Source organism: Cricetulus griseus (assembly GCF_003668045.3).
Source record: "Cricetulus griseus strain 17A/GY chromosome 1 unlocalized genomic scaffold, alternate assembly CriGri-PICRH-1.0 chr1_0, whole genome shotgun sequence".
NCBI lineage: Eukaryota > Metazoa > Chordata > Mammalia > Rodentia > Cricetidae > Cricetulus > Cricetulus griseus.
In genome coordinates, this window is record NW_023276806.1 from 253,458,197 (window position 1) to 253,485,107 (window position 26,911).

Genomic DNA, 26,911 nt, shown 5'->3' on the forward strand with positions numbered 1-26,911 from the left:
TGTGTGTGTGGTTGCACAGGCCAGAAAAGGGTACTGAATCACCTAAAACTGGGGTTAATGAGCCACCCAAAATGGGTGCTGTGAACCAATCCTGGGTCCTCTGCAAGAATACTACATGCTCTTAATTACTGAGCTATCCCTCCAGCCCTCTACCTTATTGTTGTTATTGTTATTACTTGAGACAGGGTTTTCGCTGAACCTACAGCTCAGTCATTCCTCTAGCCTGGCTGTCCAGAGAGCTCCTGGGAACCCCTGCCTCTGCCCCACCTGTCTGGGATCACAGATGCCTGCTGCCTGTCTGGATTTGTGAACTGCCATTCGAGTGCTAGGATTTGAACCTGGGTCCTCTGGAAGAGGAATACAAGTTCTTAGTTGCTGAGCCATCTCTTTAGCCCTTGCCCCACACAACTGGTTTTACGAAGTGCTGCAGACGGACATCAGGGCTCTGTGCATGCTAGACAAGCACTCTACCAACTGAGCCACACCCCAGCCTCACAAAAGGACAGTGTGACTTTCCAAACTGAGACTGAACAACCCCTCTCATCTTTCCAAGGAAACCACAATAGACATCTAGTCTCCATATCCACAACTGGAGGCCCCAAAGCCTCACCCCACTTCCACCTGGCCAGCTGCTTGGACAAGGACTCCAGGGCTCTCTAGTGAACCATAAATTTAGTCCCACTTTCCAGTTCAATGGTGCTCACGTGCGAGCGGAGTAGAAGAAAGGGATACATGTTTACCATCTTCTAAGATGGTCAGGGTGACCTACACTGCATTAGAAACAGCTCTGGCATGGTCTAAAGAAACGAAGACACCTTCCTGAGACAGAACAACTTCCAAACAGCAAGCTTATTGACTTTTTAAAAATTTGCTTTAGTTTACATAAGCTTTTCATATGTAAGCCGCCGTGGTCATAAATGTCTGATCGGCTCCCAGGATCTGAAACATAATCAAGGATCCCATTACCTGGCGCTCCATGACTGATTCCTCCACAATTTTCATTCCTATTTGTAGTCTCTGCCAGACAATAAAGTCGGTTCCCCTCCAAACCTTTCCCCGAATGGCTAGATCATTATCAGTCCATTTGTCCACTGACTCCCATTTACAATTCTCCTGGAACTCCAGCCAATGGTTGTTAAGACAACTGAAAAGCACTTTCAGATGGGAGGCCCTTCTCCAAAGCTTTGACCTCATTTGTTCTTGGACCTTGAAAACAATCGCTGTGAGGGTTTTTTTTCTCAACAATTTTCAATTCAAGTAAACTTGATTTGTTCCCCAAGCAAAACTGTGGTCCATCTCAACGGCAAGATCAAGGGAGGGAGAGGCTCTGGACAAGCTGGCTATAATTACAAGGGAAGGGAGAAGCATTCAGAACGGCAGAAAAAAGAAGAAATAGACATTCACAGAGTCTGCTTTGCACCTAGGATTAGATGGTGAACCTGAGGTCAGTTCAGCATACATGTGACAGTTATAAATCAGAGCTCCATCCTCTCTGAGCCAAGGTGTTCCCCCTGGGCACTGAAAATAACCTCTAGATTGAGCAGTGACAGAGAGGTGGTTGGTCAACCTTTCCTCACCTGTCATATAGGTCACCAGTGACTACCCTATAACAAAAGAGAGATTAGAGCGAGAGAGAAGCACAGCAGCAGATTTACCTAAGCCAACTTTTATGTGGTCAAGCAGTCTCCAGAAGGAAGACAAGGAAATTGGTTACTTCCATGTTTAGGTCTGAGGACAGACAGCTTTATAGAAATGTGACTGGGCCAAAGAAATGATGTGATATGACAGGCTGACTCACAGTGTGTGCCCACATCCATCTTGGCCTCTCTTTGTGGCATTCCTTCCACCCAGTGGAGGCCAGACTTCTGTAGAGAAAGTCTTACGATCTAGGCAGTCAAGGTAAACCAGAGAGGGACTATTTCTAAGTTTCATGAGTGGTATGTGGAGAGAGGGGTTCTGGATTTGATGGCCTGCCTTGGAGGAGAGAGGGAAGTAGGAGAAAGAAAAGAACAGGGTAAGGTTAGAAAGAGAATTTTTTTTCTGTGGCTTCCCAATGTCCTGTGGCTCAAGATACGCAGCAAGCAAGGGGCAGTGCCATGCTTTGAAAACTGTTTCTGGCTCCAGCAGTAGAGGTGCTGACATATATTCATGGTGGCCAAAGCTTCTATCACTGTGGCCCAGAGAGGCAGTTTGTTCTCACTTATCACATCTTTAGAGATCACCACCAGCCTCAGAGATCTGGGGGTTAAGCTCACCCTGACAAGCCCTGTGGGCCCCACCTCCTTAACACCCAGGTGTCCGTCCCTCTCCTAGCAACTCTAGGCTCTGGCCAAGGCTCGGGAATTTTAAATTGGCCATGAATCTCAGTGCCTTCTGCTATGTTAGTCTGTTCTGCAGCCACACCTGTCCTTCCCATGTCCTGGCTCCACCGGAGGGCTTGACAAAGAGCCAAGCAATGGGTTCCCTCTCACTGGATTCTTCTCCCCACCTACACCTGACCCTTGCAAGCCCTCTGGGTCTTTCTGATTTTCTTTGACACAGACCTAGTGTGTGTTCCCTAAGTGACTCTGTTATGTTGGTCTGCAATTACTCAAAGGTCAAAGCTGTGTTTGTCCATACGTGTTCTCATTGGCAACTTGGGGGAAAACCAAAACCTAAGCCACAGGATAATGATTAGATGAGTTACTATTCAAGGTGAGCCTGGTAACTGGTCTATTCAAAGATGATGCAAACCTTTATAATAGTAAATACACTGAAGTGCAATCATTTCATAAAGTATACGCTCCACAAATACATGCAGGATGGGTTAGTCAATGAAAGAATTCACCAATCCAGGTCTGGCCCCCACTTGATCTCAGCCAGCTGCAGACTGTAATAGATGTAGCAGGACTGTGTGGAGAACAGTGCCAGAGAGGGGCCAGAAACCCCTCCTGATCTCCTGTCCCCACCACAAACTCCACGTTATGTACTGGTAACTAACGTGTGCTGCCTATCCTGCTTTCATTTCTGTTGTAACAAAATATCCTAGCCAAAGCAATACAGGGAAGGGAGAGTTTATTTCTTTGTAATCCCAGTTGCTGCTGTGGGGGAAGCCAAGGCAGGAAGGTAAAGCTCCACCTACTGGCTGGAGCAGAGCAAATGCCTGGATCCTTGCTTGCTCACTCAGGTGGCTTTCGTCACTCTTACACAGTCAAGGACTAGGACCAAGAACCAGTGCTCGCCAGGATCAGGGCCAGTCCTCCCACTTCAGAAACACATCTCTGTATTACTGAGGGAGCACACACTAGAGACCATGCTGGAGAAATCAAGTCAAGACATTACAGCTATTCCTATAGGCCCAGAGGAATACAGTATGGGCCTATAGTGTAGGCCAACCTAGTATAGACAATTTCTCAACCAAGGACTTCTTTCCAAGCTGTTCTAGGTTGTAGCAAGTTGACAAATAACACTAGCTGACATGCCACCAGGCTTGTAAATGATTCCCAGTATAGATGCCTTAGAAAGCTTCATATGCCAGGTGTTCTATCCTAGCAAACACATACACGGGAACTGCTATCTTACATGGCCAGGGTCAGTCATAGGAACCCACACATGCTGGTCTACATACGGCCAATGAGCACAAAGTAGTCTGGGCTTTTAATGAGTTCTTTAGAAGTTGTACCAACTCTTCCATCAAAAGCTAGAGGTAGAAAATGTGCCTATGATGGGCCCAACTCTGTGGAATCCTATTTATCATCCTTGATAAAGGCTGTACTGATGTTTTGAAGTCATTTGGCTGTGGACAGCTGCTGTGGGTTAGACAACATCATTACACTGGTGCTGCAGTATAGACCTCATTCTTTCTTCCCTGTCACACAAAGGGCTTCTTCCCCACCTCTGAAGCTGACACTTCACTTGTGCCCAGACCCATCTCACCCCACATCCAATGCCGCCATAGTAAACTCGACTGATTCTCCCCCATTCACGCATGAATTTGGAAAACAGGCATTTCACTAAAAAAAAAAACCTCTCACAAGCACATCACCAGAAACTCCATCTTTGCAGTTCAGATGGCAAGATGTGATGTAGAAATTCATACCGGGTGATAAAGAATGCTGGAAATATAGTCAACCCACCTGTTTTTTTGTGGAGCAAACTGGACCTGCGCCTGCAGGTGCTGAGGTCCTGGGCCTGGTACAGGGCTGAGGAGACTGCGGTGCTCTGACCTGCTGGGCTCTTGGGAATGAAGGGTGAGTTCTGGGCTGTCCTGGTTTCACTCATCTCCTTGCTCGAAAGGTGCAGGGCATCCTGGGTTTTCTTCTTTTCCTTTTTTAACATGTTGACCAGGATATCTGAAATCTGAATTAAGGATTTAGTGGCTCCTAACAGACAGATGATAGTGATCAGACAAAAATCCAAATAGAAATAATTATCCTCCAACCAAATAACTGCAACTACTGCACTTTGATGCAGCCGTGCCACAGGAAGGAAGCACCTCCTTGAATCTACAGTGCAGCTGTGGGCAGCTTAGGAGGGAACCAGCCTTTCACAGTAGCATAACAAAAACTAAGACACTGAAAGATCTTTAAAATTCCAGATAATGTCCGTGTGAAAAGTAGAAATGGGAGCCTGGGGGGCAGGAGTGTTGGTGGAGGGTCAGTCATGAGAATCCACAACACGCTGGTCTACATACGGCCAATGCACACAAAGGAGTCTGGGCTTCTAATGAGTTCTTTAGAAGCTGTACCAATATCTCCATCAAAAGCTAGAGGTGGAAAATGTGCCTGTGGAGTCCTATTTATGCATGCACAAACCCGAGTTCATCTGAAGACCACATTAAGCCAGGTGACATAGTGCATGCTTAGAACCCCAACACTTGGGCAGAAGGTAGATCAGAAATTCAGGGCCATCTTTGTAAATTTAATGACTCTGGGGGCATCCTGGGCTACATGAGACTTTGTCTTCTTTTCAGGACCCATGCAAAAGTCTGGGCATAGAGGGTGGAGATGCTTGCCAACAGTGCTAGGAGATGGAGAAAGGCCTCCACCTGAGGCTTTCTGGCCACAGTGACAAGGCAAATTGGCAATCTCCAAGTTCAGTGAGAGATTGTGTCTCAAAATACAAGGTGGAGAGTGACTGAGGAAGACACCCAATATCAATCTTTGGCATGCAAGAGAGCATGTGTGCACATGCTCACTCACACACAGAAGTCTCAGAAAACACAGAAATAGTGCGGGGAGAAGACTGCTGCTCAGAACAGATGGATGAGTCTGGTTTATATGTTTTTGAGCATGTAACATGGAAACAATCTGGCTTTCATAGTCCTCCTCAGGTTTAACTGCAACTTGTTGATTTCTGGATGACCAGCCACGTTTTCCCTTAGAACACCCAATGTGGCTTCCATTCCTTCTTGCCTCATTAAAGTGCCCTGTCCCGTGGTGGTCACAGCACCTCAGTGCATCTTTGTTCTTGCTTCCCATTTTGTGAGTTCCAGGTGTTGAACTCATGTTTTCAGGCTTGGCAGTGAGTGGTCTTACTCACTGAGCCCTCTCTCGCCCTTCATATCACCATTCTGCATCCCAGCTTCCGAGGGAAGGAGCTGCACTGCACGTGACTTACTCACTGTGTGTGTGGATTCAGTGTGGTGAAGATGGTGGGGGCGGGTGCACACGTCTCTCGTTCACTCTTACCCTTCTGTAAACACATGCAGGCCAGCCTGGACTGGTCCCTGTCTGTCACATCTCATTTCATTCCTCCTCACTGCAGAGACGTCCACAAGGCATGGTAAGTATTGAGAGGCTGGTAGGAGTATTTAGGGGGGAAGATCCCAGCCTAGGATCAAGGCCAAGAAAAGAAACAGAACACAGACTGGGGCTAGGGCCAGGCCTGCGGCCGTCCCTGGAGATGGATGGGGTAAGAAAGAGGGAGGAATGCAGGGGTGACAACACTGTGGGCAGCACGGGAGATGAGGGTGTAATTCACAGTTGGACTTACCGTTGCTGGCTGGATAATAAAGTAGCTAAAACTGACTTGACCCTGACATGGGATCTGCTAAGACTCAACTAAAATTAGAGACTGAAGCTAATGAGGCAACTCATCTACTTTGTTTGGATTGTTTTTTTTTCCCTCTTTTCTATTGGTTTTCCTTTGTGTGGATTATTTGTGTATATGTAAGCTTCTCTCTATGTATGTGTATTGTTGTGTGTGTGTATTGTATGTGTGCACATGTGTGTGTTGTGTATGTGTGTTGTGTGTGTATGTGTGTTATGTATGTGTGTGCATGTGTGTGTTGTGATTGTGTGGCATGTGTGCATGTGTGTGCATTGTATGTCTGGTGTGTGTGTACATGTGCACTCCTGAGCACTCATGAATGTGTATGATGGCTGGTGTCTGCAAAGTCCTCAAGAGGACATTAGATGCTTTAGAATTGGAGCTACAGGTGATTGTGTACCACCTGATGTGGGTGCTTGGGGATGAGTTGGGAAATAAACTGGGACACCCCCCCCCGGAAGAGCAGCAAGTGTTTTTAGCTGCCGAGCCATTTCTCTAGCTCCTGTACACATTAAAAAAGTTATAAAACATGAACATATATCATAATATATTTGTTCATGGGTTCATAACCCCATGTTATGGAGTGAACCCCATGTTATGGCCTGTGTCTGAGTCCCTGCAAGGTCAGTATGCACTTTTAACTCCTGTGTAGATAAGAACTTATGCATTTTGCACAACAGCTGCACTTAAAAGTGTCTTAGTAATTTTTTTAATTAGTAAAATACGTTTATAAAAATTTGGCAAAAATTATTTCTTGTGAATGTTTAAAGGCTATAAATGTCATGAAAATGTCAAATCTTTCACAAGAAGATTGAAAGGTAAAAATAAGGAACAGACTGAGGAACTGCCTCAGAGTCCCGAGGTCTAGCCTCCACAGTTAGGACTCTTTACAAGTCATCACTTCTGTCTACACCCAGAGGCAGCACCTGGGCCCAGCAGCTACTGCCTTGAGCACCCAGAAGATGCTGCCTCTGGGAGCCAAGAGGAATTCTGTCTTGAACACTCACTGTCTAATTTGGGAACTAATTTGTATATGGGACTCAGGACAAGAGATCTGGCTTTTAAATAAAAAGTTACATCTAAGCCAGCTCTTTGCTTTTCATAAACTAAATACCATACGCCATTTTTTCAGTCATCCTTTGAGTTTCAACCACACACCAGCCACAAATTCTGGGCCATGGTGAGGCTGTGGTTAGCATGGTGTCTGATCAGCTAGCTAAAGTTAATCAGCTAACTTACTGGCTCTGGACTCAAAATACAAAGCCCATCACAGAGTAACCAAAATATATTTGTAAAAGATTTAGTGTTAAGAGATGGTATGATACCAGGCAAGAGCTGAAACGGTCTTTGGAAGAATAACTACATGAAGGGCTTGAGAGATAGATGGCTCACTGGCAAAGAGACTTGCCACCAAGGTTGATGACCTCAGTTCAATTTCCAGGTTCCATGCAGTGGAAGGAGAAAACTGATTGTGACACACACACACACACACACACACACACACACACACACACACACACACACACGTACACCAAAAACAAAGACAAAACAAAAAAACAAGCGTCAATGCTAATGTCAGATGTTTGCTTGAGCTTTGTGGGAGTGACACTTCCCAATGTGAAGCAGGCTGGGGTCAGCTGGGACACTGAGGAATGTGGTAGTGCCGTGAGGCTAGGAGTGGGAAGTCTACATGTTGCCCCCTTCCAAGTGAGGCCATGAGAGCCTCTCACACACCCAGCCCCCCACAGAAAGGATACTGATTTCATTGTCCCTCTGCTTGAGAAGGTCTCGGAGCTTTGTGTACTCTTCATCTTTCAAAGGTTCTTGGCATGCTTGGTGGGTGGTTTCAGAGGAGATGGTGTTCTTCATGGTGTTCTTGTCATTCAACAGCTTCTGCAAGTCGGGGTAAGAGCTTACTGAGTGTGGCCACATTCTAAGTCTCTTTGCTACTATGCTGTTCCTAGTACACACTGGTCATGCGTGTCTACCCTTGTTTTTCAGGCTGTTACTACATTGGCTAGATATGTTTCCTCCTTCTACTTGCCTTTCCAGTCCCCTCTACCTTAGCTTCTCCCTCTTCCAAGCTGGTAAATCCTCCTTAAATAGTATCTCCTCTAGATCCACCCCCACCACTTCCTTGTTGTGAAGCTATTTACTCAAAATTGAAGCATTCCCTCCCAGAGTGAGGCTGGAGGTTCCATGACTCAAGAAGCAAAGCAAGAAGCAAACAAAACCTCCAAGGCACAGGAAGTTCCTGAAACTTACAAGGTTCACAAAGTCCTTTCCCCCAAGGTTAACAAGCAGAAAACAATCACTGATAGAGAGACTCTTGTAGTGTGGCCTGCAAGTTGCAAGGGCTCTTAGCATATGCAGTTTTTCTGAATCACCAACCCTGCTGGGGTGGGGCTTTTTAATGAAACATGTGCCTTTGAGTCACCAATGCTGTGTAACCTCCATAAACTCATTGATTCACTCAAATAGACTTGGCAGAATCATTTCTTTGGTCTGTGAGTGCCTTATCTGAGGTAAACAGATGTTTGTTTGTATTTCCTCAGAAAGGGTACAAAATGCCCCATCATCTCACAGTATTGTCTCAAAGTGTGTAAAATTACATGTGAAAACTGGTGATATTCCTACCCCCTAATCACAGAAGCAAAATTTCAGAGGCTGAGGAAAATTAGTAAATTATTCAGTTAAACCAAAATACTTGGGAAAAAACCTGGACACAACCATCTTGAAACTGAATATGTATGTGTGCTTATTTTTATGTTCATGTGTATGTGTGTGTGTATACACACAATTGTGTGTTTTAGCATATTCTGGGCACAAAGCAGAGAGACTCATGGAAAAGGAATTAGAACTCCATGGCCAGAGTTTATTTGTGGAATAAATAATCCCTGCAGCTGCCCAGAAATAGTCACAGCCTTCTTGAACACCCAGACTGTTTTCTGCATGTGTGAAGCTGAGTTTCTGGTGTTTCTATAGCTGGTCAACAGGAAGATTTTTTATTGCAGTTGGAGCATTGCAGGACATGGCTATGGCTGGAGGAAACATTGAAATTTACCTTAAAATGATGAAAACAGTGGTGGATTTTACGCATATCAGCACCAACTTCCAGTCTACTCTCTGGATCTTGGTCTTCCAAAAAGGATGCTATTAGTTTTTCCAACCTAAAAAATACATAATACATAAGAAACAAGAATGAGCTACAAGCCTTAGAAAATCTGATGGCTTCTCTTTCATGCAGAACACTTGAAGACAGGATATTGGGCCTGCATTTTCTTAGAACTTGTTACTTGATTTGACTATTAAAAGTAAAGGGGGAAAGTGTATTGTTAAAGTCTAATCGGCAATTATGCATTTACTTGGTTAATTTCCAATGAATGGTCACACGCAGGTCTCCATATAAAAGCTATTTGAGGGGCCAGGGAGATGGCTCAGTGGTTACAAGCACTGGCTGCTTTTGCAGAGGATCGAGTTGGGTTCCCAGTACTCATGTTGAGTGACTCACAATCACCTGTAATTCTAGCTCCATGGAATCCGAAACCCTCTTCTGGCCTCCAAGGGTACTGCATGCATGGGTGTGTATACACACAGGCATGCGTGCACACACAGAAATATGTACATTTGAAAATAAAAAAATAAAGTCATTTAAATTCTATTGCCTACACAGTCTACATGTCACAATGTTAGAGACAGTAATAAAAATAAACAATTCCTATATTAATTTCATTAAAAACGCATGATACTCAGCCCACTGCCCCTTTGTGGACCTGTGGTCTCCACAGTAGTTCCTCCCAATCATCCCATGGTCCTCAAGTCTGCCACTGAATTTGCCCTTTGGGCCAGTGAGGGGTCCTCTCTCCAGACTGAGAGTCAGGATGCTGCACAGACTGTTCATTCCTTCTTCCAGCTGACAACAGTCCTGCCTCCCCACTCAGGCTCTCTCCATATTTATCCCTGATTTGGTAATACTCTTCCTTCTTCTCAAGGCTATTCTCTCCCTCTAGGGTTTCCTTGGTATCTTCATCACTATTCCATACAGACCCTTTTTTCTCTGCTTTCAATAATTTTCATGTTCTCCCTCCCTTTGGGGAGTAACAGACAACTACCCTACCCTGCTGCTCCCAATCTCATTTGTGGTGTCCCCTGTCCCTGTCCCATTCCAAAATCTGTGAATGTGAGATACCCTAACAGAAGGCAAGTCTGCCAGGAAGAGCTTCTTTTAGTTCACAGTGCATTATGGCAGTGAAGGCGTGGCTACAGGAAGCTCAGGCCTGCTGGTCAGGAAGCTGACCAACCATATACATGTACCCAGGAAGTCCTTGCTCCTGATCTTTGATGAAATTCAGGATGAAGGGCCACGACATGCCTACAGCAGAGCCCACCTGCATGCCCCTCCTTTCCAGGCATCTTCCCTACTTCTTAGCCTCCTTGCTCATCCTTGACTCCAAGCATAAGTGACAACGACGACAAGGGAATTGACACCCCCACCCCCGGGATGGATGGTACAGCCATGCTGCCTGCTCCTGCAGAATAGAGTCAGATGCTGGCTGGCATTTCCCCAGGCTTCTCACAGCTCTCCACCCCTCACAATGCCACAGGTCCCCCTGGACTCTCATGTGCATCCCTTACTGGCCCTTAGCCCTGATCCTTTTAGAGGTGATGGTGATGGTACCAACAGGAAGGACCCGGGTGGATCACTCCAAACTGTCCTCTGCCCCACTGCTCCCTCATTTGAACTTGTTGTTCACCTCCACTGAGAGCTATTTGCTGATATTTACAAAGATTTGAAGCAATGGTTAGGTTTTTGTATGAAGAAATTATATAAAAATATATAAAAGCTTTTGCAGTAAAAGGAAATAATAGTATTTTATAAAATGTATACAGTGTCTAAGTGAATAAAGACAGCCTATGGCCAAAATAAGAGATAAAATGAATATAAATTAATTAGTCATCTATGTTAGTTAGATTTTTGCTTAAATTGGAAATAAAGAAGAGGAGGCACAAGATGAGACAGGAGACTGTTAGACATATTAACCCGTTTGTTATAGGCCCAGCAGAGTAGAGAGACAAAGAAGAGAAACAGGGTTAATGGCTGACCACCATGGCCAGTCGCCATAGAGAGAGAAAGACAGACAGAGAGAGAGAGAGAGAGAAACACAAGTGGGCAGAAGTCTGTCTTTTAAAGGGGTCCTTTGCACCTGTGTGCAGACTTAGTGGACTTCGTGCCTGAGTGGATTCTGCCAGGTAACAGGGGCAGGCCAGCATAATGCCTGAACCTTTCAATCTGTATTGGTAACTCCTTCTGTAAAGTCTACATGCAACGTTTGAATTCCTTGTTTGCTATAGGCAAACACTATGTAAGTACCAGTTCTTATTTACATAATTCCCAATAACGGGATTAACTCAGATGGTAGCATTGTGGGTTAGGGAGCAGAGAAGCTAGACAGGAAGGGAACAGGTGGCAGGAGAATGTAAAAGACAAGTCACACTTGGGCAGGGACAATGATAGCAGAAGCAAGGTAGAATGGGCCTGGAGGGTGTGGCCGAGGCAGATACTGGTATAACAGGTTAAAGTCAACAGCCAGCTCATAGAAGAATTCCACAAGGACAGTCACCAGGTCAAGGACTGGGAACCAGAAACTGGCATGTAGAACAGCCCCACACAGAGAGCCCTTCAGGCCTGAGTTCCAGGGCCAGTGCAGCGACTGAGGCTGGGAAGGGAGGGCTAGAGGCCTGAGAGGCCAAGGCCAAGGCCAGGAACAGAGTTGACAAACAGAGGTGCAGGGGAGAGAAAGGCCTTAGGTGGATAGGAACTGAGCACACATCCAGGAAGAAATTGGTTGGAAATTCAAAAGAGTTAAGGGCCAATTGGAAAGGCCTGACTCTCGAAAGCTACACATCTCCACAGCTGAAGTTCCTCATGGCCCCACACTCCCAAGCACTCCTTAGCTTAATGCACTGGAAGCTACCTAATCTTTGCTCTACATCTGTAACTCTTTTTCCATAGCCCTGTCTTGTATAAAACTGAATCTGTTGACAACACTGAAGTTTTGAATATACAATTCCTATAGCACATTTCTTTAGCAAAAAATTTTAAATTACAGCCTTGTTTTAGAGATTTTAAATGAACTATACAAACTCATCTATACTTAGACAGAAGAACTTGTAAGAGGTTATGGAAGACTTATTAAGATGATTTTGTGATATGAAATATGGAGTAAATCTGCAGTGGTTTGAATGGGAATGGCCCCCATCTATTTGAATATTTGGTCCCCAGTTGCTGGAACTGTTTGGGAGGGATTAGGAGGTGTGGCCTTTTGAAATCTTAAATGCACTTTAAAGTTTCTAAAACCCATACCATTCCCAATTAGCTTTCTCCAGAACTCTCTGTCTTGTGGTTGCTCTTAGCTAACCAGTGCCATGCTCTCTGCCATGACAGGTGATAGTAATGGATTCACCCTCTTGAACTGTAATCCCCAATACACTCTTTTTTTCCTTTTTTTAATTTAAATTAGAAACAAGCTTGTTTTACATGACAATCCCAGTACCCTCTCCCTCCCCTCCTCCTTTGCCCCCCCTCCCCCGCTGCCCCCCATCCCATCCCATTTCTGTTCCCCAGGGAGGGTGAGGCCTTCCATGGGGGAAATCTTCAAAGTCTTTCACATCATTTGGATCAGGGCCAAGGCCCTCCCCCGTGTGTCTAGGGTGAGAGAGTATCCCTCTATGTGGAGTGGGCTCCCAAAGTCCATTCGTGTACTAGGGATAAATACTGATCCACTACCAGAGGCCCCATAGGTTAACCAGACATCCAAACTGACATCCACATTCAGGGGCTCTGGGTCAGTTCTACGCTGGTTTCCCAGCTATCAGTCTGGGGTCCATGAGCTCTGCCTTGTTCAGGTCAGCTGTTTCTCCAGCCTGGTCTTGGCTCCTTTGCTCATCACTCCTCCCTGTCTACAACTGGGTTCCAGAGTTCAGCTCAGTGTATAGCTGTGGGTGTCTGCTTCTGTTTCCATCAGCTACTGGATGAAGGCTCTAGGATGGCATATAAGGTAGTCATTAATCTCATTATTGGAGAAGGCATTTAAGGTAGCGTCTCCAGTATTGCTTAGATTCTTAGTTGGGGTCATGCTTGTAGATCTCTGGACATTTCTCTAGTGCCAGAATTCTCTTTAAAACTATAATGGCTCCCTCTACTATGGTATTTCTCTTCTTGCTCTCTATTCTTCCCCTGACTCATCTTCCTGCTCTCTCCTGTCCTCCTCACTCCTCTTCTCCCCTGCTCATTCTCCTAGATCCCTCTCCCCTCCACCATGCTCCCAATTAGCTCAGGAGATCTTGTCCCTTTCCCCTTCTCCAGGGGACCATGTATGACTCTCTTAGGGTCCTCCTTGTTTATTAGCTTCTCTGGCGGTGTGGATTGTAGGCTGGTAATCCTTTGCTCTATGTCTAAAATCCATATATGAGTGAGTACATACCATGTTTGTCTATTTGTGACTGGGTTACCTCACTCAGGAATCAGTCTACCACAAGATCCAGCAATTCCACTCTTAGGCATACACCCAAAAGAAGCACATTCATGCAACAAGGACATCTGTCTGTTCAACCATGCCCAATACACTCTTTCTTCTACAAGTTGCCTTAGTCATGATGTCTTATCACAGTAATAGGAAGGTCACTAAGACAAAACCCTGTGGTTACCTTCCCACTTGATAACAGTCCATAACTGTTTAGAAACATGCTCATACAATCCTGAATCCAAAGCAAATTTATACAAGTCAAATTATATTATCATTAAATTCTAGTGATTGGATTAAATCTGGGTTTATGAGGGAACTACACTCTCAGATATAATATAATAACAATAAAGAATATAACAACTTAGTAGTTAGAAGTTAAACAAATGAACAAAATTCTGTTCCTATGGTCTGATTGCTTACTCCACAGCTCTGATTTGGCTCACTGATAGTTCATCCTGCCTTTGCTCAATTGCCATTTGTGTAGACTATTGGAAACCAGGCGTCCAGTAGACTGGGGTTTACTATATCCACTAGTGCTGTTTCTAATCACAGGCCTTCTTTAAGGTCCAGGAGATCTGGTTTCCTTTTTAGATCTCCATGGGAATTACACTCATGTGCACAAACACACACACACATGCACTCACAGACACACATACACACATATACAGACTCGCAGACACACATGCACACATGCATACACACATACACACACTCAAAGACACATACAGCACACACACACTGAGCTGCTTAGTTTTGTCAACTTAACACATACTAAAGTCCCCTGGGTGGGGAGGACCTCGGTTGAGGAGTCACCTCCATCAGTTTGGCCTGTAGACACGTCTGTGGGGACATATTTTGATCAATGACTGATGTGGGTAGCACCATCACTGGGCTGGGGGTACAGGGGTGGGGAATATAAGAAAGCAGGCTGAGGAAGCCATGGGAGCAAGCCAGTGAGCAACTCTTCTACACAGTTCTTCCTGCAGTTCCTGCCTCCACTCCCCCAGTAATAAAGTATACCCTGTAAACACAGTTAACCCTTTTCCCCATGTTTTTTGTTCAGTCACTGTTTTCGTGCAGTGCAGAAAGCAAACTAGGTTAGAAATACATTAAAGAATAAAAATAAGTCCTTAAACTAGGTGGTGGTGGTGCAAACCTTTAACCCCAGCACTCAGGAGGCAGAGGTGGGTGGATTTCTCTCAGTTCAAGGCTAGCCTGCTCTACAGAGCTAGTTCCAAGACAGCCAAGACCACACAGAGGAATTCTGTCTTGAGGAACAAACAACAAACAAACAAATCCTTAAAAAGATAAATATTAAACAAAATCTTAGAGTTCACAAAGCCCAAGGAACACCGAGCACAAGTTCTGCAAAGGTGAAGACCCTGAAATTATGAGACCATCTGCTCCTGCAGACATGGATTGCTTCAGAACCCAGAAGCAAGCCAGGTGCTGGACATCTGATAAAAAGAGCTGTCTAGACCCAAAGAACCCACTGTGTCAACTGTAATCTGTAAATTAATCCATAAATGAAATTACCATCCTTGCCTCATCCTTCTTCCACTTATTACCGTCTATGTTCATACCTTTGGCTGAACCCAAAGAGTTGAATTTAGGAGAATAAAGGAATCATCCATGTGGAGAGACAGCGCCTTGATGGAGACAGGCCTATTTAATCCTATTAGCGATTTCCTCACTACCCAATGCGTCCACAGCTCCCCAATGATAATTAACACAAGCTGTGGACCACACTTTTCGTTTGGGTTTAATATCTTCAAAATGCAGTGTCAGGGCCCAAATCACTTCGTGCTGGAGTGCGGAGACTTCATCTGTAGTGAATTACGTCCCCTGAACAATTTCAGAGATCTGATTTCTTGTAAAGTGGGAGAGATACACATTAGGCACTAATGACCTCTGGGAGGAATAGTCCACCAAGTTCAGGGTTATTGCATACAGCCAGCCATTTTATCAGAAGCCAGGAAGAAGGATGCCTGGGAGGCAAGAGGCCTGCATTCAGGACCAAGGTAGCAGATAATCCATCGCCCTCCCCCGTTAATGAATGCTTGATTACTTGGACTTTTTTCATTCAAGTGGCATGAATTAGCTGTTAGATAAAATATTGACATTACTGAAGCAAGATATTTCTCAGTCTTCTATCACCCAGACATCTCAGGCAGGAACTAAATGTAGAAAATGGATTAAGTTGGCCACTGCATTAATGGACAGTGTAAGGTGGGAGTAACAGTAAAGACTATGCTGTATTTTTTTTCCACAGGGCACTTTTTGATGGCCCATCATGAGCCAGGTGCTGGGTTCACAAGACACTCAGCCAAGTCTGCTCACACTACTTCTGGAGTTTTATCTTCAAAACCTGTGAGGTGCTTTTCAATGTTTGTACTGGTTCCTGTCCTCATTCCTCTGGCAAGTGCTAGCCACACAGGGGAGGAGGGCGTGTTGTGGCTTGCAGTTTGAAGGGCTATAGTCCACCCTGGTGGGAAAGCCATGTTTGCAGGAAGGTGATGCAGTCACCTTGTATCCACAGTCAGAGTGCGGAGAGAGAGGAATGCTGGTCGAAGCTGGCTTTCTCCTTTCTCTGCAGTCTAGGGCCTCAGTCTGAGGGGTGACGCTACCTTTCCGCCAGCCGCCCAAGCCCCACTGCCACTCTAGGGCCCCCCAAACAACACACGGAGTCTTATGTTAGTTACAACGCTGCTGGCCAATGACTAGGATTTCTCATCCGCTAGCTCCATCCTACGTATAAACCATGACCATTAATCTGTATAACTTATAAAGACTTATCTTATAGAGGATGTCAGTGGCGTGCAACCTCTTTTGCTGGGATCACATGGTGACTCCTCTCTACTATATTTCCCAGAATCCTCCTCAACTCCTAGCCCCACCTGTCTTGCTTTCCTATTGGCCAACAGTGCTTTATTTATCAACCAGTAAGACAAACATAGACATAGAAGGCCTCTGCCATCAACCTTTCCCCTTGGTCGTCCCACTCAGTCAAAGGTCTGCTGGGAGGCCTGTTTCCCGTGGTGACAGAAGAAAATTCTGTCAAATTGACAGACAACGTATCTTAACCAGCACAATGATGCCTAAAGATACCAAGGGCTGGAGAGACAGCTCAGAGGTTAAGACACTGACTGCTCTTCCAGAAGACCGGGGTTCAATTCCTAGCACTCACATGGCCGCGGCTCACAACCGTCTTTAAGTCCAGTCCAGGGGCTCTGGTGCCCTCTTCTGGCCTCATCAGACAAACAGATATGCTACACAGAGACGATTGCAGGAAAAACCACCCATACACATTAAATCATAATGATGTCTTTAAAATCAAGTTAAAAAAAAACCAAAACCCTATACAACAACAAATCTTAACATTATTAAGGCAAAAAAATCTTCATGAAAATGATGCAAATGAAAACATAACAGCTCTGGTCATGTAAAGCAATCATGAAAGAGTCTTCAAAGGTTGTGTGGGACACAGTTACATGGACAAATTATTTGTGGTTTATACAAAATTCAAACTTAACTGCGCACCCCATATTTTACACGCTCAGCCTGGCCACCCTCACCAGAAGCCTGCCGGCCTCCTGTGCCAGGCTGACATTCGGGTGCTGGGGTGCAGTTCCGTGCTGCAAGTGCTCAGTGCTGCATGTGAGTCCCCCACCCATCCCCCTCCCAACATGCAGCAGGCCTGACAACTGCTGCTCATCAGTGACATCTTCCCTACTCATACATGTGAGAGACGGCCGACGCCACTGCTCATTTCTGTACAACACCCATGTAAACATCACATGCATATACAACACCCATGTAAACATCACATGCATATACCACACCTGTGTACATATCACATGCATATACCGCACATGTGTATATATCACATGCATATACCGCACCTGTGTACACATCACATGCATATATCGCACCTGTGTACACCCATGTAAACTTCACATGCATATACCACACCTGTGTACATATCACATGCATATACCGCACATGTATACACATCACATGCATATACAACACCCATGTACACATCACATACATATACTGCACCTGTGTACACATCACATGCATATACAACACTCATGTACACATCACATGCATATAACACACTCATGTACACATCACATGCATACACCGCACCCGTGTACACATCACATACATATACTGCACCTGTGTACACATCACATGCATATACAACACCCATGTACACATCACATGCATATACCACACTCATGTACACATCACATGCATATACCACACTCATGTACACATCACATGCATATACCACACTCATGTACACATCACATGCATATACCACACTCATGTACACATCACATGCATATACCACACTCATGTACACATCACATGCATATAACACACTCATGTACACATCACATGCATATACCACACTCATGTACACATCACATGCATACACCGCACCCGTGTACACATCACATACATATACTGCACCTGTGTACACATCACATGCATATACAACACCCATGTACACATCACATGCATATACCACACTCATGTACACATCACATGCATATACCACACTCGTGTACACATCACATGCATATACCACACTCATGTACACATCACATGCATATACCACACTCATGTACACATCACATGCATATACCACACTCATGTATACATCACATGCATATACCACACTCATGTACACATCACATGCATATACCACACTCGTGTACACATCATATGCATATACCACACTCATGTATACATCACATGCATATACCACACTCGTGTACACATCACATGCATATACCACACTCGTGTACACATCACATGCATATACCACACTCGTGTACACATCACATATATATATATATACCACACTCGTGTACACATCACATGCATATACCACACTCATGTACACATCACATGCATATACCTCACTCGTCATCCGTGTGATAAAACACAATCTACAGTTCTGGTTGGTAAATTCCCTCAGCTCACAGGCCCCACGGAGATTTAAACTGCAGGAATTTCCGTGTTGCCTGAGTTCTGAGTTTCATCCGCTGTGACTGTTTCCCATGTTAAGTTGAACACAAGTTAGTATCTTGGGTTCTTACAAAGCAAAGCAGGGTGAGAGGCCATTGTTGGTTGTTTGCTTTACAGCCGTGTTCTTGCTTTAGAAGCTGCCTACATGTGAAGAGTCACCATTTCCCGCCTAGCGTGTTGCAGGAGTCAATGTACTGTATGTAACATGTGTTGTTTCCTCTCCCCACCTGGGGATAACTCACGTCCTTCGCTGCTGCCAGCAGACGTCTCTGAAAGGACCATGTTATAAATGAGCCAGGTAATTAAAAAGTCTACACGAGCCTCAGTGTCTGATGTTGATAAACACAGAAACATCACAAGGACTCTAGAACATTGTAGCATTACGTCACGGAAGTATAACATGTGTGGGGGGGGGTGCAGTGACCCCTGTGTCCTTCTTCTCATCTGCACTGTGTGTATGGGGAGTGGGTGTTTGTGAGTGTGGGTGCACACATGCCAGGGGGTATGTTGGAGGCCAGATGACAACTTGCAACAGTCAGTTCTTTTCCTTCCCCTGCACGGGTCCCTGGGACAAGGCTCAGGCCACCACACGTGGCAGCAATCCCCCGTCTCTGTACCCCATTTAGTTTGCACTCAGCTCCCCACACTTGCACAGAAAGTGCTCATACCCACTGGGCCATCCCCCAGTCCCTAGATTTGCTGCCTTATAGCAATTATAAAAGAAAAGCACCAGCCTGAAGTCACAGATTAAGAATATGTACTATTGTATCCTGCAATAAAACACAACTATTAACTATGACCATAATTTAATGCTAAGACTGCAGAACAAGATGCAATTTAAATCTCAGAATTAACTATGTGTGTTATGCAATTATTTTTCTATATGCCAAGAAGCAACGTTGGGTTTGAATTCATCCATGAAGTCTAGAGTACAGTTAGTGGGGGAAGGGTATTTATGAAATGAAGTGATTTTATTGTGTTACTTGGAGGTGTAAAGTCAACACGTCACATTAATTTTCTTTAAAGATAATCTTTAGTTTTCAATAGAAACTTTAGGAAATATTGCCAGGTAAAGGGACTAGGGGAAAAATACTTATATTCCCAGTAGTATTTTCTTTTGCTTAAAAATATCCAGTATTTCCTTTTGTGTATTCATGCTCAGCCATGGGTGTATTCTAAAGAGAATGATGATAATATGGAGATGGGGGTGTTAGAGGGAAGACGGCTTGTTCAATCTTCAGGACCAAAGAGATGGAAGGAGAGAACCAACTCCTGCAAGTTCTCCTCTGCCCTCAACACATATGTACACATGTACACATGCCCCAAATATGTAAAACAACAACAAAAAGACGGGATGGTGAAGTGGTGTGTGCTAGGGCCACTGGGGAAGAGGGAGCCTCAGTTAAGAAATGCCCCCAGTAGACATGCCCCCAGGTGGTGCATTTTCTTGATTAATAATTGATGTGGGAGGGCCTAGCTCCCTGTGGGACATGGCACCCCTGTGCTCATGGTTCTGGGCTGTATAAGTAAGAAAACAGGCTGAACAAGCCCAGAGGAGCAAGTCAGTTAGTAGCACCCTCCATAGTCCCTGCTTCAGCTCCTGCCTCAAGTTCCTGCCCTGACTTCCTTCAATGATGGACTGTGATGTGGAAGTGCTAAGCAAAATAACCCTTGCTTTTGGTCATGGTGTTCATTGGCTTCCTGCAGAGAGACTTCACAAAACATCTGTAAATGAAGACTGTTCCTCAGCAAAAAAATCTATCAAAGAATTACAGGGAGCTGATAATCGTTACTGTTCATGGAACTCCCCTGGACCAGGCACTGTGATTAATGTGTGACATGACTCATCAGGACTTTTTCTCCTGTCACTACTGTGATGTGGGGACAGGGCCAGACAATACATTCTGAAAATATGTGTTATGTACAATTTTAGATCGTCGGGACACTGGGAGAACGACTCGGAGACTGTCTCTTAACTGCCCAGCCATCTCTCCAGACACTAAATTGATTTTCTTTTCAAGTGAGATTTATTTGATAGAATGAAATGGATGTTAGAGTTAGAACTAGAGAAACAATTAACTTTATATCCTTTTTCATAACTCGTGCTCATTAAGTGTATTCATTTTTGTTGGTGCAGAAGTGCATAAAAATATATTTAACAGTGAGAGTATAAAATCTAGTGCAAAGCGCTGCAGTTCTCAATGGCTTCTCTGACTGGCGAGATCATTGAACTGCATAGTCTTGAGTCTGGTTAATTTTGGTGTTTGCTTTTTATTTTGCAACACATGTTATAATGAAGTTTCAAATAGACTCCACCTTCAGTACATGTACTTGACCTGAAACAGAAGATTAGACATCAGTGAAGTTGTATTGGTACAGAGGAGGCTCTTTTGAAACACAACCCTTCTTTCCTGTGTTGCTACAACACACAGTGCTCTTCAGTTTTGTGAAGTCACTTTTACGGGCTTGGGAGATAGATCGCCGAGCTGGCTAACAGTTACCAGCTCACTTTACTATATGAGGAACTGAGTTCAGTCACCAGGACTCAGGTTTAAAAAAAGAAAAAAAAAAGCAAGATATGGCAGTTGTGTTTATCATCTCAGTGGGGGTGGGGTTAGGCCTGGGGTTTATCAGGCAGCCTGGCCTCTTGGTTAAGTTCCAGACCAGTGAGTAATACTATCCCAGTAGCAAGATGCACTTGAGAGAACGACACCAAAGGTTGATCTCCGGCTTTTTCACACACAGACACAGACAGACACACACACACACACACACACACACACACACACACACACACACCACTTTAAAATATCCTGTCAAATAATAATTCCCCTGAGGTTTGCTGGGGATGGAAAGTGAACCCCATCTTTGTCCATGTTTGAGGCCTGGAGTCAACCCTAGGATTTCCAAACACCCTTCTTCCATCTCTTCAGGCAGGTGTAGCTCCCTCTTTGCCCTCAGGTTCAGTTCTACCCATAACCACTAAATCTGGCAATCAATGAGTTCATTTCTATTCCCACACTGCTCACTTTTTCAGAGCATCATGAGGATGGAATCAGGCAGTGGGGAGCTTGTTTCTGGCTGTTATCAGTTAGCACCATGCTTTTGACATTCATTCAAGCTGTCCTGAGTTTCAGTAGTTCCTCCATGTCAACTGATGGGTAGAATTCTACTACACATCTATAATATCATCTGCTAAGCAACTCAGCAGAGACATTTCCAGTTTGGGAAAATAGCGTCTAAGGTTAATTAAAAAAATATTCAGGTAGAGGCCTTGTGTGGCCTATGCTTTCTTATTTTATGGAAGATTACCTTAATAAGCAACTATAGTCAGACCTATGATGTTTACATATTTACTATGTGTATGGGTGTGATGTACAAGAAAAGAACTTGCAGGGATCATTTCTCTCCTACTATGTGAGTCCCAGGGATGGAATTCCTGTCAGGTCCTCAGGTTTGACTGTGTACACCTTAACCCGTCGAGCCATCTTTCAGGCCCAGTGTTGTTTAATGTTTTGAGAAAACAGCAAACTGCCTTTCCATGGTAAGTGTGGCACACTCTACACCCAGTGCATGAGTGACAGCTGTTCTGTCATCTCTATGATGACAGAGGCCAGGCTTTCCTGTCCTTCCTCAACACCTGTTTACTTTCTGATGTAATGGCTGCTCAAGGATTTTGTTCATGTGTTTATTGCTTGTTTTTTTTTTTTTTTTTAGTTGTGATGCTCTTCTAAGTATTTTGGAGACAAGGCATTTAATATATTTTGATAAGAAAATTTAGCATCGAAAATATTTTCTTATTATCCTTCAAAGAATAGATCTTTTGCATTTTGATAAAATCTAGTTTCTTGTTTCTTTTTCCTTTGATAGTTTTTTTTTATGTTCTAAGAAACCTTGGCTTAATGATAATCACAAAGACCTTCTCTCATCTTTCCTTTTCAGGAGTTTTGTATATTTATGCCCATGATCTAATTCAAGAAAACACTTGCATGTGAGACCTTTGTTGTAAAGAATGTTTTGGTGTGTGTGTGTGTGTGTGTGTGTGTGTGTGTGTGTGTGTGTGTGTATGCCAGGACTCAGAGGACAATGTGTGGGAATCATTTCTCTCCTGCCTTGTGGGTCCTGGGTGTTGAACTCAGGTTGTCAGGCTTGGTGGCAGTGGCCTTTGCTCACTGACTTGTGTTCTGCCCTGACCTAGGCTCTTGGGAAAAGCTGTTTTCAGTAATGTCCATACTATGCTAATGTTAGGAACTGTGTGACGTTTACAGTCTTCTTGTTAGCTTTCTCCCACTGAGTTCTGAGAGGGTTCAAACTACACTGACAGGTCAGTTTAGGCAGACATGACAAATAAGCATGGAGCCATCCCATCTATGAAAATGGTACAGCTCTCCCAAGTCTTCAGTTCTTGGAAAGGTCCTCTCTAGTGTTTTATAGTTTTAATAATACAGATGTTAGACATATGGTGTTGATTTGTAATTAGAGTATTTTAAATTTTAATGTTACTGTCAAGGGTGGCTGTCTTTTCATTTCCTATACCCTTGTATTCTGGGACCTTGGTCAACTCCTTTTAGTATTTCTAGTAACCTCTTCCAGGCTGTTTGATGTTTTCTACATAGAAATAATGTTATCTGTGTATAATCACAGCTTTATTACTCTCCAAGTATTTTTGTCCTTTATTTATTTTTCTTACCATCATATCCTAGCTACTACAGCTATCAGTATGGCGTTGAATGCAAATCGTGAGGTAATACAGCTTTACATTTGCTTCTAGCTTAAAGAAAGAATGCTTTCTTTCTCTTATTCTTATTGCAGGTAGAATTGCTTCCTTTTCCCATGTCTTCATTCTCAACATCAGAGCAGTAAAATGCATGGGAATTCTTGCAGGCACTGTTGTGTGGGAAGCTTGTGCAAGGCTACTGTTACTTACTTCTGAATTATTCTAGGGGAATTTTCAGGGGTATCTTGTGTGTGTGCCTGGAGTTTCTCCATTGGGGAGTTTTCCTGGAATTTGGCTTCCTCTATGGACACAGGTCTTCTATTTCTGTCTAGTGAACTTTGGAAATCTGTGTCTTTTATGAATGTGTCAGTTTTACCCAAGCAAATATATTATAGTAACTTACTTAGTTAAGGTTACTACTGCTGTGATGAAACACCCTCACCAAAAGCAGCTTGGGGAGGAAGGGGCTGATTTCACTCTTAGTTCATCATCTAAAGCAGGAACTCACCGAGGGCAGGAACTGCATGGCAGGAGCTGATGCAGAGGCCATGTGTGTGTGTGTGTGTGTGTGTGTGTGTGTGTGTGTGTGTGTGTGTGTGTGTGCTGCATACTGGCTTGTTCCTCATGGCTTACTCAGGCTTCTTTCTTATAGAACCCAGTACCACCATCCCAGATATGGCACCCCTCACCATGGACTGTGCCCTCCCACATCAAGCACTAATCAAGAAAATGCCCTACAACCCACAAGGTTTCTCTGTATTGTTTTGGAGCCTGTCCTGTGTAGAACAGGCTGGCCTCAAACTCACAGAGATCCGCCTGCCTCTGCCCCCCACCCCTGAGTGCTGGGATTAAAGGCGTGCAACACCAATGCCCAGCATCTACAACCCACTCTTATGGAGGCGTTTTCTCAATTGAGACTCCCTCCTCTCTCATGACTGACTCTTAACTTGTGCCAAGCTGACATAAAACTAGCCAGTACAGTTGTTGATATTACTTCATTGTTACCTTTAAAAATATTTATTTTTATTTTATGTTTATTTGTGCCTGAGCATATGTACATACATTACATGTGTATGGTGCTGGCAGAGGCAGGAAGGGAGTGGTAGATCCCCTGGAGCTTGGGTTGCCCTGTGTGGGTGTTGGAACTGAACCAGGGCCTCTGGAAGAGCAGCAAGCATGCCTAACCACCAAGCAAATCTCAACGGCTATTTACTGTGTCATCTTTTTATAGTGCTTACTACTAATACCCTGAAACACAGAGAAGGGTAGGCTATTTGCCAGTGTTAAAAATCCAACAAATAGAACATTTAAATTAATGTGAAAAAATATCAGATGAAAGAAAGAACTATGTGGCCAAATAAAGGACACACTTTGTTGCCATTTCACCCTGGGGAGCTTAGATCTAGAATGTAATCTTGTGGCTGCTGACTCCTTACTTCCAAGTGGATCTGAGGGTCTGTGTGCTGATCCTTAGCCCTGCCTCAGTGCTACATTGACCTGATGCTCGTCACTCTTACAAAACTTAACTTTCCAGTTCTAACCTACATCTCAGTAACAGAGCTCAGCCTGCTCTCTGTATCTTCATTGTGTTGAAAGTTCATCGCCTCTTGTCTTTCCCATTTTTCCAATTTGTGATGGGTGTGTGTGTGTGTGTGTGTGTGTGTGTGTGTGTGTGTGTGTGTGCCTGTATGTGTGTGTGTGCCTGTATGTGTGTGTGTGTGTGTGTGCCTGGGGCTTGCCTTGTCTCCTGCAACACAACCCCCAGCTGCATTTGGAGGGTGTGGGTGCCAGCAGAGAATTGAAGGGGATTCCCATTTCTGAGTAAATATCTTGGGGCTTAAAAGACAAAAACCAGGTAGACAGTGTTACATAGGAGAGCCATTGTAGGGGCAAATTCTAATTCACTATGACCACATGGTGCAAAAAGAGAACTGACTTGCACACATTGTCTTCGGGCCACTACATGGAAACTGTGATGTGTGCATGCCCCACCCGATAGATTCATGTAAAACTAATTTTTAAGTCTCAGTGCACATTGACTCTTTCCATGATACTTTGTTTCATGTTGTATACACACATTGCTATGTCCTTATGTATGTATGCATATATATATATATATATATATATATATATATATATCCATGTGTAACATTGCCCCAATAAAATTATATTCCTCAAATTATCCTTTGTATCTTGTATTACTAGCCCCTCGATGTACCCATTAAAATGATTAACATCTAAGATGTTCTCCATAAACTTAGGCAGAACTACTAATTGATCTGCATTTTTTTCTGTTAGGGAAAAATCCAGATGTTGGGAGGTACCCAAACATTTTAGGCAAACTTGAGCTGGTAAGATCCAATTCAGTTTCATTTCAGGAGTAAATGCTGCTCGAAATCACTCAGATTTAGGCTAGGACATGACACTCCCAATAGTGCCAAAGATCTCTAGCTCATTCTTCTACCAAAGATATGTGATCAGCAGCTCCATCCCCTCCAAATCTTCACTCACAGAGCTCTGTCTAAACATTGACTCGGCTATACAGTCTTCATCCAGCTGTCTCTGTTCAAATTTAGCAAGGACAAAAAAATAAGATGCAAACTAAAAATATCATAATAACTGGAGGCTGATGTTTGAAATATTCATCATTCGAAGCATCCAAGTCAATTCAACAAATATTTACATTAACCAAGAAACTGTTGGGCAATGATTCAAAAAGCATTCTGAGAGTGGATGTGAGCAGAGCATCCAATGTGCTCACTGACACTATAGAGAAAACAAGATCTGGACAGTGTCTGAGAATCCCTGAGAGGAAGGCCATGCCAATCTCCATGTGCCTGAGGACCTGAAGGGCAGAGACACCAAGTGGACAAGAGCTGGCGATTCCAGTTGAGCTATGGAGCTCATCTTGTCTCCTGTCCCCACCCCCCACCATTTAGAGAGTGTGGGTGCTAGTGGGGATTTCCATTTCTGAGTAAATATCTAAGGGCCTGAAAGACAAAAACCAGGCTGGTGGTGTCAAATACCAAGGCTGCACTGTGGGCAGATTCTAATTTATCTATCTCCCTTTAAGTCCAGAAAGGATTCCTAATTGGTTAAAATTTAATCTGTACAATATCCACTCTAGTTAATTGTGGCAAACACAGTGCCACAGAACACAAAGAACAAAGCACCCACGGAGTCTTTCTTGCTATCATTCTGGACAAGTACACTGGGTACACTGGTGCTTCTGAAGCTCTTCGCTTTGGCACAGAGACAGGGGTTGCAGCCCATTTTATCCCTAGCTGCTGGCCAGAGATCACCAAGGAGACATTCTGTCTGATGGCACAGCAGCCACCCTCTGGGAACTGCCCAAGTTGACACTCAGTAGCACTTGAGAGAGTTCCACAAGGCCCCTGAGCTCATGAACAACTGTTGCTATGGCACATTCTCACCCCGTTCCTGTTTACACTTTCTCATGGTGCTTAAACACTGTGTCATCCCTTGTGCTCATGTCTGTCACCACCCCTGAGCTATGGGCCCCCTGAGAGCTAGTTCTAGGCTTTGTATTTCTCCATTCTTTTCAGAGCCCATGGTAGTGCTTCTGTGATCACAA

The 26,911-nt window shown here is 44.2% G+C and overlaps 1 protein-coding gene across 1 annotated transcript in view; it reads right to left on the bottom strand.

Annotated features, from left to right (window-relative positions):
- Positions 1 to 26,911, bottom strand: part of Kif6 (kinesin family member 6) — a 287,668-nt gene that overhangs the window by 130,989 nt on the left and 129,768 nt on the right. Inside the window, exons 11-13 of the mRNA XM_035451464.1 lie at positions 9,095 to 9,200; positions 7,788 to 7,923; positions 4,116 to 4,331 (exon numbers count right to left, since the gene is read on the bottom strand). Of these exons, the coding sequence (XP_035307355.1) occupies positions 4,116 to 4,331; positions 7,788 to 7,923; positions 9,095 to 9,200 (458 nt within the window). The remainder of the gene's footprint in view (positions 1 to 4,115; positions 4,332 to 7,787; positions 7,924 to 9,094; positions 9,201 to 26,911) is intronic.